Source organism: Agelaius tricolor, unplaced genomic scaffold, assembly GCF_023055355.1.
Source record: "Agelaius tricolor isolate 1412-34295 unplaced genomic scaffold, bAgeTri1.0.p SCAF_9, whole genome shotgun sequence".
NCBI classification, from domain to species: Eukaryota; Metazoa; Chordata; class Aves; order Passeriformes; family Icteridae; genus Agelaius; species Agelaius tricolor.
The window spans coordinates 32,794,689-32,812,098 of NW_027269269.1; the positions used below are offsets into that span (position 1 = coordinate 32,794,689).

General features: G+C 38.1%; 1 protein-coding gene across 13 annotated transcripts in view; it reads left to right on the forward strand.

Moving 5' to 3' along the window:
* ABI3BP (ABI family member 3 binding protein) overlaps positions 1-17,410 on the forward strand; it is a 137,127-nt gene that overhangs the window by 62,229 nt on the left and 57,488 nt on the right. For 6 of the 13 annotated variants that reach the window (XM_071433540.1, XM_071433544.1, XM_071433550.1 and 3 more), the window contains 14 exons: positions 613-687; positions 1,980-2,039; positions 2,411-2,476; positions 4,064-4,138; positions 5,977-6,042; positions 6,557-6,631; positions 10,506-10,571; positions 12,087-12,146; positions 12,518-12,583; positions 13,524-13,598; positions 14,676-14,750; positions 15,688-15,762; positions 16,596-16,673; positions 17,212-17,286. In XM_071433540.1, the coding sequence (XP_071289641.1) occupies positions 613-687; positions 1,980-2,039; positions 2,411-2,476; positions 4,064-4,138; positions 5,977-6,042; positions 6,557-6,631; positions 10,506-10,571; positions 12,087-12,146; positions 12,518-12,583; positions 13,524-13,598; positions 14,676-14,750; positions 15,688-15,762; positions 16,596-16,673; positions 17,212-17,286 (987 nt within the window). The remainder of the gene's footprint in view (positions 1-612; positions 688-1,979; positions 2,040-2,410; positions 2,477-4,063; positions 4,139-5,976; positions 6,043-6,556; positions 6,632-10,505; positions 10,572-12,086; positions 12,147-12,517; positions 12,584-13,523; positions 13,599-14,675; positions 14,751-15,687; positions 15,763-16,595; positions 16,674-17,211; positions 17,287-17,410) is intronic. The other 7 variants (XM_071433541.1, XM_071433545.1, XM_071433546.1 and 4 more) reach the window with 7 other exon arrangements.

A 17,410-nucleotide genomic window follows, 5' to 3' on the forward strand; every position in this document is an offset into this window, starting at 1 on the left:
CTCAATATAGTTTCAAAATTTTGTTTTCTTTTTTTTTATCCTTGCTGCTATTTTTGGAAGTTTTCCATTGCTTTAGTTGTCACCATCACAGTAATTCATACACTTACTGGTGTTGTTATCTAGATTCTCATCTGTACTTATTATTCATCTTTGTAGATGAAGGATCAGAGGCAAAGATGAGAGTTTCGTTTAGTTGGTTGTGTTTGGTTTTCTCATTGTTAAGATTCCCAGCTGTGGACCTGCCTTTCTTAGTTTTGGGAGTTTTTTCCTGTGCTGAGAGAACTTAGTTTTGAGAGGGAATAAAAAGCTTACACATATTTCTGTGTAATGTTTCCATTAAAAGGCAAGCCCCCTAACTACTTTCTGGATCCAAACGTGTTTTATTACTAAGATTATTAGGTAATAAGAATTCTCATTAGTATGAATAAAATGGTTCCCACACTGACTTCCACACCAGCCCAACAGTCCATGAGACAGAGTAATGCCCAGCTGACTTGCAAGCAATCTTCCCTCTGCTTCCATTTTAACAAAACCACACCTGTTGGCCAAGTCCTGAGTTATTCAGGTAGCTCTGAGGCGATTAAACCTTTTAACACAGGATTATCTTTCCAGATTTAGGTGAAAGGAAGCCTCTTTCTTCAAGAGTCACAACATCTGGCATGCCAGAAATGCCACCAATCTCAGCTGGTAACGATATCTGTCTTTGTAGTTCTCCTCACATCTAGGCAGCCTCTCAAAAGACACAGCAATGCTTTGCTAAATGAAGGGTTTATTCTGACTTGCTCTGTTTAAAGCTGGAGAGGCAGAAACTAGTTGCATCTGCTGCAACATTTGAGACATTTGGAATGATATATTGCAATGATAAGATGAATTTTTTTTAATGTTGGTAAACAATTAGCTTGTCCGGATTTTCTTGTGAAAGATTGTTTGTATAGATAGATATATTTATATGTGTGTAGAGGCCCCATCATTGTTAGGAATGATTAAATAAATGTTAACATGTCAAATTTGCTCCTTTTGCACATTGGAAAATCTCCTCCACTGGCAGAAAAAAAATTTAGCTACAATTCTTAAGCAGGTGCAAACATTTTGGTTAGTGAGTCATTGAGTGTTGCTAGGAAAGGATCAAGTCCAAGAAAACTGAACAGAAGGATTTCCATTTCCAAAGACTGGGAATATCAACATATCCCAGAGGAATCACTCAGCACTATTTTCTTATTGCCACCAGCTGCATCCAAGGGCATGTTTGTAAAATGTCACAAGTCTTGCCTGCCTTAAACCTGAAACCAAGCCCAAAGCAATGGGTAAATATGCACAGTAGTAGTGAGTACACATAGTCCAGATTCGAGACTAGTTTATGTATTACGTTGTGCATTCTCCCTGTGCAAAATTAGGATAACAGGGTATGAGGGGATGACATGATTAAATAGACTTGTTCTTCAGTGCACAAAGAGATGTTGAGTTGTACAAGTGTAACTTGTAAGATGTGCTAGAATTCTGTGGAAAATATTTCTTTTTCACCTGCTTGCAAGCATTTAAATACAGAGAGATAAATTCTCTGCACTGTGTTTTACTAGAGCCAGGGACAGTAATTTCTGACCCATAGAATGATTTCATTGATTGTAGGGAAAAGTGAAATCAGATCTGGAATTCTAAATACATAGGTGTGATTCTTGCCATGTTACCTCTGCAAGAACTGTTAGAATCTGTCAAGGAAATGTTTGGTGAGGAGTGATTTGGTGAATTGGATATTTTGGCATTTTTCTGCTGATGTGGAGCCATTTAGCTACTGAGGCTCAAGGAGTATTGTGTTGGTTGCAACCACAGCAAGACACTTGATTGTGGGTTTGAGTCACAGGGTGCTGGAAAGGGCAGGTGTGGCCCTAAAGACAGACATTTAGGGTGTTGTACTGCTGGTGCTGCTTGTACTGCTGGGGCAAGGCTGAGTGCACATCTCAAGATCATTTCTGTGTCTGTAGCAACTGAGAGACCAGACCTGGAATGGACCCCGTCTGCTCCACGGGAAACCACAAGGAAGGGTAAATAGCCAGCAATTCCCTCCTTCACTGCTTCCTTTGGCCATGCTCTTCTCTGCAGTGATGAGCCTGTTCAGATGTGCTGCTGGCCCAAAGAGTGGGTCAGTGATGTGGCTGGACCTTTATGGCTCCTTACTAAAAATCATTCTACCTGCAGATGTTCTGGGGAACTGTTTCTAGGTTTGCTCTCGTGCCTTGGCTGCCAGTGCCAGTTGAAAGGCAGCATTGTGCCACCACCGTGGGCAGTGAAGCTGTGACATGGTAGCCTGGCCCAAGCAGGGCCACGTCCCCTTCTTTGTAGCTCTGTCTTGATGTGACCTGTGTGACAGCAGCCTGTGAGAGGAGCTGAAGGCAGTTTCTGTGTTTGATCTTAGCTGCTCGAAGACCGAGGCCGAAGTCCACCACTCCTCCCTCCCCAGCAACTCAACAAACTGTCATGGGTAACTAGCAACAGCCTCCTTTCCCCATTGTCTGCCATCTCTTTCACTGCCCATCACATCTCCCACCCCAAACCACCTGGCATCCTTTGTCATCTGCCATGGACAGGATGGAGTCTCTTTGGTGCAGCTTGGCTTGCCGAAGCACTGGCCACAGAGGTTCTGCAATTCTCTTGTTTGATCCCACGCTTTTTCCATGGCCCGTGAGCATTTTCTGCAGGAAGCATGAGACATTCTGCAGAGAGACCACATTGCTGCACCTGGCCCTCAGCTCCATTCCCCTGCTTCTTTGTGTTTGGGTGGTGGGTCTTGCTTTCTCTGATGCATTCAAACACAATGCACAAGAACACACCACAGCAGCTCAGCCGCCCTCCAGGCATTCCTTGGGCAAGGCTGCACCTCTTGGTTTCCTCACCATTGACATTCAAGGCCACTGGTTTTCTTCTGCCCATGCCCTTCCATTGCCATCACTTGGAACTGGGAATGCTCTGCCCTGCTGCTGCTTTTGAGGTTGTGTTATTTTTATTATTTTTTAATTGATACCTCATTTCAGCTTTTGGTGAATCTTGGTATGTTTCTTCATGGTTTAAGACACTGGCAACCTCTGGTACTAACATTTTTTCTTGCAGATCTAACAACTGTGCAAGGCAGCAGTGCCCAAGAGATATTGTTGTGCTTTTAGCCAACCTGTTACTTCTCTCAGGCCTCCATTGGGTTAAACCTTCAGTGTAGATATAAATGGGGCCATACATGCAAACCCTATTTAGTTCAGGCATTGCCTGTGGCACTTATCAGCAGTGAGGGAGATGCTTGTGGCAACAGCTTCTTTCACACTGCAGGTGTGCAAGACCAGTCCTGTGTCCTTGCAGTATTTTTGGCCCATGGGGAAACAAAGTATTACATGAGCAGGCTGGTGTGCCTAAAACCTGAAGTTGAGTGCGAGTTAAAAATGTAATGAACAGTAAAAAGTGACTTGGCACTTTTGTCTGGAGCAGTCTTGCTTTCATATCAACTGAGATATTTCACACACTTCAGGATCTTTTCCAGGGAATTTACATTCCCTACTTTGCATTACTTGAGGTAATTTTCTGAGGTTTCTTGTTTTTACAGGGGAGAAATCAGATACTTGTAATTATAACAAGGCATATAAATTTGGCTGGGCTAAGGATATTAATTTCTGTTTCCCTGCCTGGTGATGTTGTCTGAATCACTTTTTATATTCTCTTATTTTTGCCAAAATTTTAAATTGGATTTTTTCCAGTATCTTCATCTCATAAATTCACTTTCTCCTTGACTCCTCTTGGCCAGTGTTCTTGTACTTATTCAGTCTTGCATTCCTTCTAACCACATGGGAATTTTTTCCATATTCCTTGTGTCATTCTGTTTAAGTTTTTGCATTGTATTTTTTGTGGGTTTACACATCTTTGCATATTAACATATTCATTTTTAAAATTCTGCTAATTTTGCAAAATATATCTTTTTTCTGTTTTTTATTGTTTGTACTCTAAACCATTGAGTCCATGGTTGCAGATGATGCCATGGTATGATGGTTCATGTATTTTTTAAATAATAAGCCACCATTTTTTCCAGCCTCACATGACTTGCTTCATGTTACTTCCACCCCCCAAACTTCTACATCTGGAAAAATGTCAGAGCGAGAGACTGGTAAATGGCATTTATTTTATACCCTATCCTTGATTTTTCTTGATATTTGAGTGGTACAATTTTGATGTCTCTTATATATCCTCTATTTTTAATGTTATCTCCAGTAATCTTTCATTTGCTCATTATGGCTTCATGTTATTTATAGTAATCACCAGTGTATAATTAGTAGTTCTAGCCTCAAGTAAGTGATCCTGATGCCACCTGGCACTTTCAGGCTAGTATTGTATTACTGAAGGGTTCTGATGTGGTCAGTGGGGCAGACTTTAGCACTTAAGAGGAAACTCTCAGGCTTTGATGAATTTTGGGATATCAGCATAACAGTTATCCTTTGAAGTGGGGAAGTTCTTCTTTACCTAGTAGACACATTTAAAGAGATCCATTGGTTGGTCTTTGGTTTCCTGTTCACAACTTTGTGAAGTAGTCTCTGATACTTTTGAAGTAGTCTCTGATACTCTGATAATAAAAAATAGTAGAAGCTTGCTGTGAGGTTCTCATCCTTGGTTCTGTTCATGCTAGCATGATTTAAAAAGTGACATTTTATTACATCAGTGTATCAAACATCACTCTCTTTCTGGGGACCAATCAAATGGAACTGGGTAAATGAGCATTGACGTAGTTCATCATCTGAAGATTAGCTAATTACAACATGCATACATTATTTGTGTTTTCTCTGGTCTTAATTGGCTACAGTTTGGTCAGTGTTCTTTTAGCTTCCCTTCACAGATAAATTTAGAAAAGCTTTCATCTATTGCAGAATTCACACTGAATGCAAACATGATGCAGCTGTACTAATACTCAGTGGGTGGTGCTGACAGTTATCTTGCCTCTGCATGAACACAAGACCTTTGTTTTCTTTTGAAGCTGAGAACTCTATCTATCCAAGGTCATTTCTATCTTCAGTAGACAAAAAACTTTTAGCAGTTTATCAGGCATGACTTTGCTGTTGCCTTCAGTACTGTTCTCACCAAGTTACCACAGCCTTCTCTCTTGATTTAAAGAGCTGGGCTACTTAGATTACTTATTACTTGGCCCTACACGTTATTAAATCATGAGTGTTCTTAACATTAAGAGTACCCACTCTTCATTTTTTCATATAATACCACTCATAGAAATGTTTCTTTCATGCTCTAGGCTGCATGATTTCTCTAATGGAAATGGTTGTCTAAGGGGCTGATAGAATCTGGGTTTGTTGGGGTTTTTTGTGTTTTGTTTGTTTGTTTGTTGTTTTGTTTTGTTTGATAGTTGTTGTTGGGTTTTGGGTTTTAGGTTTTTTTAAATTTGTGTTTTTATTAATATATTGTCAGAAAAACCTAAAAATATTTTTAAGCCTTTATCTGGTGAAGGATGGCCTGTCTCAAAAAGTCTGCTTCTATCAAAGTAGCTTTGTGGCAGTTGCAGGGAAAATCTGATTCTTGGCCAAAATATGAATTTTTGGGAAAATGTTTTGATACCACCTGTGTGAAAATTGTGTGCATGCTGTATCAAAATCATACTGGGCATTTGCAACTCCTTAGTTAAAAGATTTTTCTGGCACATCCAAACTAAAATGTAGAGGAGAAGGGGTCTACTGTCAGCTGTTGCTATTTTATGGAATTTTAAAATCAGATGCAGACAGTTGGCCTCGTAGCTAATGCCTAAAATTAGATGTTATGTATCCAAAAAAAAAATTACCCCATGAGACAAAAATGTAGTAGGCTACCACAAATATCAATTAGAAGTGTGCACACAAGATCATAAAATAAATATATGTCCCTTGGACCTGCTAAGGGCTGAAGATCACCTTATCTAAAGGCTGATTTCACTAACTGTTTCAAGATTATTTTCATATTTGATCTTAGCTACCCAGGGATCAGGCCTGAAGATCACTTCTCATCCCTCCATGGAAACCAGAGGGAGTGTCATGGGTAAATAGCTTATAATTCCATCAGCTTTTCCATTGCTTGCCATCCCTTCCAGCAGCTGTGGAGAGTGCCAAGCTTCATTCAGACACGTTGCTCCAAAGACTGCTTGATGATGGGCTTTCTCCCCACACCCCTGCTCAACTCAGCCATTTCTGTGCAGTCTAAGCTGGAAAATAATTCCCCACAGTGACTGAACAGCAATCCACAAATAGACCTCTGCTAGCTTATTTTGCCTCTAGGTTTCTTCTGGCAACTGCAGTTTTCTTTCAAAGAATAAATACTTTAAAAAAGAGGCCAGCGAGAAGAAGATTGCCTCACATGAGCTACTGGAATTGATTCTCCTTCATTTCACACCAGCTTCAGTGTTCATGTAACACCTCATTTCTCATTTGATCTTTACAGCTGCTGTCACCTTGCTTGATCTCACATCAATGTTGTCTTGAGCTGGCCAATAGCTAATAGCCAAATACTGTGGATCTGAAGCCAATTCTAATTTTAACTCCAGATTTTCTTTCAGCTTTTGATGAAAATCAGCACATTTCTTCAAGACCTGAAACGTCAGGCATCCAAGAAATACCATCAGCTATACCTGGTAATACTTGAAAAATGTGATTTTAAATAGAAATTTCCCCAGAAATTTTAATCAAAAAAATTGTATATTGTTAGTTAAGTTTAATATTACTCAAAATACCTTCATAACTGTTGTAATTAGGTTGCTCTCTCAAATACCAGACTAATTTAGGGAATTTTGCATGAAACAGTAAATATTTTTTTTTTTTGTTTTGGCTTATATTCCTGGTATATTTACAAGTCTGTATTGCTGTGTTTGGCATTAATGGGCATGTCTTATTACATAAAGTAGAGTTTTCTTTCTAAGTTGCAATACTGCAGAGGAGTATAGTGAAAGGTAATATAAGTTTTGTATAAATCCCTGAATGAAACGATTCTAAGTTGGAACTGTTGAGTAAGCCCTTAGAAATAGCAGAAACAATAGCAATGAACATAGAGAGTTCAAAATAGTGGAGATTAGACTCTAAAATGCTTTAATTTGAATATATTTAAAGCAGTGATTAAGTTAGACATTTGGCTGCAAGAAAGGGAGACTGCATAGGCACAATGCTAATAGAAACAAAAATGTGCAATGTCAAGTGTATTACTATATTGCTTGAGTACAGCTTTGCAAATAAAAGGCACAACACTGTCATTAAAGAAAACATTTGCAACAAATTGCTCTTGACCAGACACTTCCATGGTAGATCTGATGCTTCCAAACACCCTTGAAACCTGTTATACCAGATCCCAGTGAAATTGAACTGGTGGATTAATGGTATTTTATTGACATTTAAATGAATTACACCTAATAGTATGTAATAATCTATATAGTTTTCCTGTTCTTCCTTATCAGCATTTATCCTTTAGGCTTCTTCTACTTTCTCAATTCATAAAATAATCTAATTTACCAATACCTTACAAAATGGGACACTGAACAAATGCAATTTTATCAGTGCTCAAGATTCTGTTTTGTGTCCCTCCAAGAAGAAATATTTAATTTCCATTCAATAATGACAATTTCCTCCAAAGTCTATTTCAAGTTGTTACCAAAACCCTCTCGCAGCAAAAAGTAGTTAGGTTTAATTTTCAACACACTGCCACTTGCTGCCTTTTTTCTGCTGTGAACACCTTTTCTTCTAAGTCCAAATGGCCAGCCTGTTAAAGGACAATTTTTTACCTTCACTTCTTGATCAGCAGCTAGAAAGCATTTTTGGTTCAAGGTGCAAAAAGACTGATCTTTTTCACCCACTGGTATGAATTTCTTCCTTGTGTTGGTGTAATTTAAACTCCAGAAAGGGTTGAAGAAGATTCTTAGGAGTTCACTCTAGTGTCAGATACTGGATCTGCTTGTCACCATATTGGGACACATCTTTCTCCTTATTCACATAATACAGAAAGGACTTTGAAGTGTCCAGTATCTTGCTTGTGCTTGCAGTGACATCATCCTGAACAACACAGCTTGTGTGTTTGCTATCCCAGCAACAGTCAGATTCCTCAGCACTTTGAATCCAGATTTTCTGTGCAGCTCTTAATGAAACACAGACAGTTTTCTCAATTCCCATCTAAAGCATCTGGAGTCACGGAAATACCATCAGCTCAGTCTGGTTTTGACATTTCTTGCAAACTGAGTGTTCTTGAAGGGTTCCCAGGATGCTTTTGGTGAAATGTTGATTTCCTTTACTTTGGGGATAAGAACAATTGCAAGATAAAAATTCTGCTTCGAGTGCTATTTTTGTTTAAAGCAATATCTATGATGTTTAAAATACTGGATTATGATCTTCTTTCCAAATTCTGAGTTCCCCTTTACAGTACTAATTGGTGGTACTAGCCATGATTGTCACTGACCAGTTACGTATTATTTAATGTCATAGAACTTTACCATGTGATACTGTGGGGCTTGTAACCAAACTTTAATTTCTCTACTATATGCAGCGTATCGTGATACAGATAGCTGTAGTATTGCTTCAAGTCATACTCTTTTTTATTTTCTAATTACTGTTTCATTACCAAAGTGTATTTCCATGGCTATTGATATTTAAGACATTGTTCTGGTCAGTAACAGTGCTGGGGGCAGAGAGTGACATGTGCAGGAAATTCTCTGTGGATTTATCTTCTATAAATATTGTTTATGTTCAGTTGTGGCTTTAAAACAACTTAATGGTTGTTCAAGTCATAAATCCTGAAGTTGCATAGAATATTCAAGCATATTTCTCATTAAGGAGGACTATCCAGCTATGACAAAAATCCTTTTAGGGAGATTAAAGGTAGCATAGTTAACACTGCAAACCCAAGTTCAGGGTTAGGGGCTTTTTAAAACAGCTTGAGACTTGATAGTCTAGCTATATCTAGGGGGAAAAAACCCCTTTATTTGGAAAGATAAAGGTTTGTCAGCTTTCCTCATGTGTCCTAAATGATCCAGTCAATTTCTTTCATATTTTCTTCCTCTATAGGACAAATTTAATGCTGAACACATGAACTCTCCTTTTTTTTTCTCCTGATATACTCTGAACCTTGTCTTCTACTGCAGATCTGTATAGATATTTGTAAATGTTCTATAGTATCCCCCTGTACATTAACAAGTAGGTACTTCTTTTTATATTTGCCATCATAAAAGTTATGCTAAGCACTTCTTTAAACCAGTGGTAGACAAGGAGAAGATATTCAGAAAATGTACTTGTGAAACTCATATTATTTCCATTTTTCAGCAACAAAATTAAGATGGAGAGGACAATAAGTAACCCTGTGCCACAGAGAAGTGTGTAGTACATTTCTAAAACTCTTTCAATCCACCCCCTGGTTAATTTACCCTACAAACTTTTGATGCATTTTTGAAAGATTTTATTTGCTAAGACTGGAGGAGTCTAACAGAATTTTCAGAACAAGAGCTCCTTGTTTGAAATATTCTCTTTGTTGGTCCATCAGATTTGTGCTCTTCTACTTTTTCTGTACTGTGTTCTTGCAAGTGTCGTGACAGTGTCCAAACTTTGATTCCATTTTCTGAGATAAACTGTTTGACTATCATCTGTTTGTGTTAGGAATTTGTTCTGTGCTTTTATGAATTTGTTCTATGCTTTTCAATAATACATTCTTAGACAAGAGAAGGGATTTATATTGGGATCTTTGCATTCACTGTTGTCATTTCCATATCTGTTCACTAATTACTGTGTGGTAAATGTGACTCTTCTTGTAACTTATCCTTGTCTTCCAGGGTCTATATGAAATTCTGTCTGTTCAAAGTACTTCATAGTACTTCATCCCTGTTCAGAACGAAAACTTGTAAATTAATCAAGCTGTTCTACTAGAGATTCTTATGGATTTTGGTTAAGAAGGCACAAGTTGGTTTTCTTTTACAGGAGCACCCAACTCATGATGGAAATCCTTATTAAGTTCACCTTTATGCATTTTTCATTGGAGAACCTATTGTTTCTCTTTTTTTTTTTTTTTTTTTTTTACAGGCATATACATGTTTAGGCCATATTCATTTTTAAGTGTAGTGAAGTATATAATAATCAGAGCTAGTTAATAGTTTTTCAGATTAAATATAAGGTGGGCAGTATCTTTGATGCAAACAAAAGTACTGGCTATATATTCATTGACTAGTTTGCAATTTATAGTTGGAAAATATTTGATGCCTGAAAAAGGATTTTGGAATGTGTCATTTACTGCAGTTAAAAGCAGCTCTGGAGCATCATGACTGCCACTATTGTGCAATAGGAGCAGTGTTTAGCTAGTGCTGGGGGTTTGTGGTAATATCAAGTGACTATGAACTGATGTAGGATTTATTTGGTAGAAAGAGCATACGTGAGAAACCACAATTTAAATATTGACTTATTTGGGTGTGATTGAAGTAATGCTTTCATATGCATTGAGAGACTGCCATAATATCTCAAGATAGTTTCCATCTCTAACCTTAGCTCTCCCAAGACCAGTTCTGGAGCCCACATCTTTTCCTTTCCTGAAAACCACGAGGACAGTAATGGGTAAACAGTGATTCCATCCTAATTTCTATCGTTTCACAATACTTAAATAAGAAAAGCTGTACTTTAAAATTTAGTCCAAACATTTCAGTTCTTTTGCTGATAGTGACAATGCCAAACATTCCAGCAAGGTCATCAGTCATTTATGTAAATGATGAGATACTCAATTATTAGGCTTCTCAATTACTCTTCCTCATTTTCATCTCTATAGACTTAGTTAAGTAAAAAATTAACTGTCTGTATACTACACTAACTCAACTAAGCCCTCCAGATTTGGAAGTGGAATAACTTTATAATGAATGCAAATAGTTCTGTAAAAAAGCTGAGTGTAATATGGACTTTAATCACACAGTCCTATACTGACTCATCTTTAAAAAAATAAATTAGTCACTATTTCTAAAAGTTTTCTGGTTTAATCTTAGTTACTAAGAGACCAAAGCTGAAATCTTCTTCTTCTTACCTTGCAAGCCAAGGAACAGTGGAGGGTAAAAATATATTTTAGTTTTTTTCTTTTTTTCTTGATGTTGTTTGACATAATTTTCATTTGCTTTAAGCAATATCTGTGGTTTGTTAATGCACTTTAGAACATTTGCCATACTAATGACATGGTTATGATGTTTGAACATGTTTTTTTCCATCACTTGAAAAGTCAGTTTTGAATAGATCAGTGACAAAAAGAATTTGTCACAGAATTTCTGTGTGACTCTATACACAGTTGTTATTTTGAAAATTCTTTTTAGAATGAAATATTCCAATGTGGCAGAAACATAATTTTGTGTCTTCTTACTAACATTGATTTGTTAGCACACAGAACATTTTTAAATCTTTTTGAATGAGGACTAAAGTTCAAGCTTGATGAATAGGCATGTTAATCAATGATTTATAGACTAATTGTAAAGAAGAAGGGGAATTATATTTCACGGGGAATTATATTTCACAGGGAATTGCAACGCCTTTCATGTGAATGATCAGAGCTTATATATGCTGTTACATGTAAAAAACATTAATAGAGAAAACAGTAGGAAAATACTTCCATAAATTACTGAACTTTTAAGAAAGGTTGGAGTTATGACCGCATATTGATAGCACAATGTGCAGTTTATTTCTCATGCTTGAAAAATTAGTAATTAGCATTTGCAGCTGCTTGCATTGGAGACATACCCCGCACTTGTCATCCTGAATTTTGAATTCAAAGATGAGTCTTGGCTCATGCTCTGTCCGCATTTCCTGCTGGTTTTGCATCTTCCGAGGAAGTGTAAGGAGTACTTTGATGAATTGGATATTTTGGCATTTTTCTGCTGATGTGGAGCCATTTAGCTACTGAGGCTCAGGGAGTATTGTGTTGGTTGCAACCACAGCAAGACACTTGATTGTGGGTTTGAGTCACAGGGTGCTGTCAGGAAAGGGCAGGTGTGGCCCTAAAGAGAGACATTTAGGGTGTTGTACTGCTTGTGCTGCTTGTACTGCTGGGGCAAGGCTGAGTGCACATCTCAAGATCATTTCTGTGTCTGACCACAGCAACCGAGAGACCAGACCTGGAATGGACCCCGTCTGCTCCACGGGAAACCACAAGGAAGGGTAAATAGCCAGCAATTCCCTCCTTCACTGCTTCCTTTGGCCATGCTCTTCTCTGCAGTGATGAGCCTGTTCAGATGTGCTGCTGGCCCAAAGAGTGGGTCAGTGATGTGGCTGGACCTTTATGGCTCCTTACTAAAAATCATTCTACCTGCAGATGTTCTGGGGAACTGTTTCTAGGTTTGCTCTCATGCCTTGGCTGCCAGTGCCAGTTGAAAGGCAGCATTGTGCCACCACCGTGGGCAGTGAAGCTGTGACATGGTAGCCTGGCCCAAGCAGGGCCACGTCCCCTTCTTTGTAGCTCTGTCTTGATGTGACCTGTGTGACAGCAGCCTGTGAGAGGAGCTGAAGGCAGTTTCTGTGTTTGATCTTAGCTGCTCGAAGACCGAGGCCGAAGTCCACCACTCCTCCCTCCCCGGCAACTCAACAAACTGTCATGGGTAACTAGCAACAGCCTCCTTTCCCCATTGTCTGCCATCTCTTTCACTGCCCATCACATCTCCCACCCCAAACCACCTGGCATCCTTTGTCATCTGCCATGGACAGGATGGAGTCTCTTTGGTGCAGCTTGGCTTGCCGAAGCACTGGCCACAGAGGTTCTGCAATTCTCTTGTTTGATCCCACGCTTTTTCCATGGCCCGTGAGCATTTTCTGCAGGAAGCATGAGACATTCTGCAGAGAGACCACATTGCTGCACCTGGCCCTCAGCTCCATTCCCCTGCTTCTTTGTGTTTGGGTGGTGGGTCTTGCTTTCTCTGATGTATTCAAACACGACAGCGTTCCTAAGAGGCAAACCCAGCTGGGCTGGCACAACAGAACCCACCTTTCCATTGCCATCACTTGGAACTGTGAATGCTCTGCCCTGCTGCTGCTTTTGAGGCCATGTTAGGGTACTAAGATCAAAACCTCATTTCAGCATTTGGTGAATCATAGGATGTTTCTTCACAGTTGGAGACACCAGCTGTCTGTGGCAGTAATATTTCTTGCAGCTCTGGTAGTGATGTGGGAAAGGAATTGTCCCAAGAGATATTGTTGTGTTTTTAGCCAACCTACTCCTTCTCTTGGGCCTAGATTTTGGTAAAGCTTAGTGTGGAGATAAAAGGGGCCACATGAGCAAAACCACATTTAATTCCGGCTTTGGCTATGGCAATTTCACTTCTCTTGTAATGTGATCTCTTCTTCATATTTCTTTTAGCAGCTTCTTCATCATTTTCATCATCAGTGCATTTTCACACATTTACATTAGGAAATCCATGGCATGTTCATTTGAGATGTTTTCCTTTCCCAAATCCCTAGTTTCTTAGTCATGTCCTGAAACCTGTTCAGTGTATATGTTCAGATTTTGCAAAAAAATGTTTTGTTTTGGTTTTCTTTTTCCAGCTTCACTGGACTCTAATCATATTAGTTTCCTGTCCCAAACTTCTGCATCTGCAGAAATATCAAAAACAGAGACTGGTAAATTGTATTTATGGTACTTCCATTGCTTAGTGTTTGGTTTTGCATGAAGGATGTTACAGTTACAGGCTGTTTGCCCTGATTGCTTGGTGTCTGAAGCAGAATTTTGCTTGCAGTGTCTGATAGGCTCTATAATTACATGGTGATATTTTGTGGAATAGGATCGGATACAAATGAAACCACAGGAATTTATATTTTTTGTATGGTTTTAAGCTGTTCAATAGATTAGGACCAAAAGGACCAATAGCTCGATGGGTTCATTATCAGTTATAAAGATATGTTCTTGACTGGGGCATTTCACCATGGGGGATTTTCTGTTAGCCATATTGTACACATTAATTTGCAGTTTTCTCTATTCATAAGATTTTTTTCAGATTATGTTTCTATTGCACCTTGAAACTTTTATTGCTGGGGTCATAGGTATTCAAGAACATATTTGTATTCATTACAGAGGTAGGAATGTGCAAGAGATAAGAAGGAAAATTATCCTAAACCTGGCTGTTAATATTTCAACAGTTTTGTGTTAGATTTTATGCCTCAGTCTGTCTCTTCAATCTATCACAGAAGTTTTTTTTAATTTGTATTATGCCAATTAGGTAAAATTCCACAAATGACAAATTGCATGATGTGTAGTACTTTAAAATCCATTAGTCAAAATACTGGCTTTTGTTATATTGGAACATGTTAAGCTTTGACAATAGTAATACCTGGTTTTACAAATTCATATTTGCATGTATTTAAAGTATATAGGTCTCTTTCTATGGGTGCAGGTGAAGTCAAAAGCACAGGTTTTTTTCATGTTACATGGGTACAGAGCAATTGACTCCTGTTGATAAATCTGCTTTTAGGGGGACTGCAGTTCCTGTCAGGTTGTGTCTATTAGGTCCATGTAACATCTTCAAAACTTTGAAGTTTTGTTACTTTCTTTTTAAATTGGAAATACATGAAACTCTGTTATAGTGGTATTGGCATCTTGCAAAGCACTGTAAAGCAATCTTTCTTTTTCTGATTTTTGCCCCCCTTGCTATGTCTGCATCAATATGCACCTGTCTCAGGGATATTTACATTTTTCCACAGTTACAAGTTCAGCTGACCTGGAAAAACCTATGCCTCCATTTTCCAGAACACCTCATGTGCTAACAACTACTGCGGGTAATAGTAATGCATTAGCTTTTCAGTTAAACCCCTTTTGATGTTTGGACAGCCATTTCTGAAATGTTATTAATCCTAGGCATTTTCATCATCCTCCATGTTGTCTCCTGTGAGAGTCATGATCATTGAAAGCATCCTTTTTTACATGAAAACTTGCACTTTCTGCTGAGAAACTCACCTGGTAGTGTTTCTGATCTCACATTCATTTCTCAAAAAGCTTCTAGGGCTATTTTGAGATATACTTACATGAACTAAACCTGGTTTAATGCTACTAAACTATGTTTAATACTACTACTGACTAAATCTTAATAAGAATTCTTAAATTACGTGTTGCTTTCTTACAAGCCTAATTGTTATATGTTCAGTTAGAACACATGTTTTTATACCAAATATTGTCTTGACAGCATAGAAAGCTCCTTTCTTTCTACTTTTTTGCTGTTTAACAATTTTTTTAACTTCACCCTTGTTTTTCATGTGGGTATGACAGATTATATGACATTAAAATTCACTAAAAATATTGACACAAAAAGTGCTGGAGAGAACTAAGGCAGGTGCTCTTCTTCATGGAAATAAACTTGCAGTTTTTTAGTTTTTATTGTTTTTGGATTGGGGGAGGATTGAGTACTTTATAATTGTGGTATTAGAAGGTTTTATCTTTGTATTTTCTGGTTCGCTTTAAGCTGTGTGGACCATGTGATGGAAAGCAACGTTAGCTTTGACTGGCTGACAATTCAGTTTTAATCCTCACTTTAAGCACTACCTTCAGCTCACACTCTAATCCAATACTGCTCCATTCCTGAGGTAAGGTGTGCTTATGGTGAAGTGCAAATTAGGTGTGCCATAACATATCACTTTTTTTGGTTTCTTTTTCTATGATCAAAAAAAGCTGTGTTTAGAACTAATAATCACAGCTAACATGACATGATTTTTTTTATAGTTTTCAGTGATATTCAGCCTCTTCTTTCAAGTCCTGTGGCACCTAGTAAGCCTGAAATAGCAGAAGCTGGACCAGGTACAATAATCTCTACCTAGTTCTTAATTCAGCAGCTCAAACCATGCTCTGAAATTCAAGTGAAATTAATACACTGCTGTTATTTTCAGTGGACATTTGGATTAGCCCCTAAGAGCTGATTTCAAATTTGTGTTGCTGTTAATGGTTGAACTTGGTGTTTTCTCACATGCATATGGCAACTCACAGTCATATGATTCAGTATGTTAAAAAATGTGCCACATAGAAAATTGAGAAAACAGTATTTTTAGAGCAGTTCTGATGAAAACATTGTGATGTGAACTGTGGGTTGCATTTTATTGTTGTAGCATCAGTAAAAATATTAACATTAGTGCATCCTTAGCAGCGTGAAATTGGTTAACAGTTACAGACATTCAGTGGTTTTGGGCTGAAACCACAGCTGGATCTGTTGTCAGGTTTCTATTCCAAATTTTATATGTTTTAATGTGTGACTAATTGATTGTTCAACATGTCCTCTTCATTAAATATCCACATTGTACGCTGTACCACCTCCCTTAAGTATTGGACCAAAACTCAAAATGTTCAAGAGCTCTACTTAAAATCTGACTTGGCAGTGGTTGAGGCCCAGACCAGTTGCAATGAAGCGGGAGGAAATAAATATCCAGAATTTTTGTGGATCACAGATGTGCTGATTTATAGTCACTGAAGCTCTGTGCAGTTCTGAATTTCTCCCTAATGCATACTAAAGTGATAAATGTCCAAACATTAGTGAAATATTTGTTGTTCTTGTTAAAAAAAAAATTATTTTTGTTCATGAAGGAAGAGTTTCTTCCATTAGCTCCTTGCTCTCCTATGACTGTCATCATTTCTTCCAGCAGCAACAAGTGAATCCATTCTGGAATCTTTCACACCTAAAACTTCCCGTCCTTTTCAATGGCCAAGGGTAACATTAGGTAATGTTGTTTTCACCCAGTGAAAAACTCTGTGTTTGTTTTGAGCACTCCATCCCATATGAATGCATTCTTTCCACGTATCTTTTCACATGCATAACCATTCTTCTTCCTGGTTAGAGAGCCTTGTTCTTCCATCATTGTTATATTGACTGCTCTTGACATACCTGCATATGAGAGCAAGCTTCTGGGTGGATTTACTGTCTCAGAGAAATAAAACTTGTCTCTTGCATGATAAAACACCATCATCATTTTATTAGTGTTCTGTCTCTTTTACTCCCAATGCACATGCTGATTGTGTCTGATATGTAAAGCTTTCAAAATGGAAATTTTCATTCTTTTGGGCTCACAGAATCTTATTTCTGATCAATGTACAGCATTTCAGTATCATCTCCATTCCACACCTCAAAATCTGATTTCATCAGCTGGCTTTGACATTCCATACTAAGTTGTCTTCAATATAAACATGTGACATGTGCTGTTTGTTGTGGGAAATGCTTGTTAAACAATTTTTCATTGCAAAATGAGCTCTTTCTTTCAGCTCCAAAAGAAATACCACTTATTCCTTCTAAACTGAAACCATCTGCTACCCCAGAAGTACAACATGTGAAACCTGGTAATTGTGCACATCATTTTCATAAGCTGGTTTGCAGAGAGATATATTCTCTAAAAATATCTAAGGAAAACTTCCTAAAAAGGACAGGAGTTATGCAATACATGGACATCCTGACTAACTCATC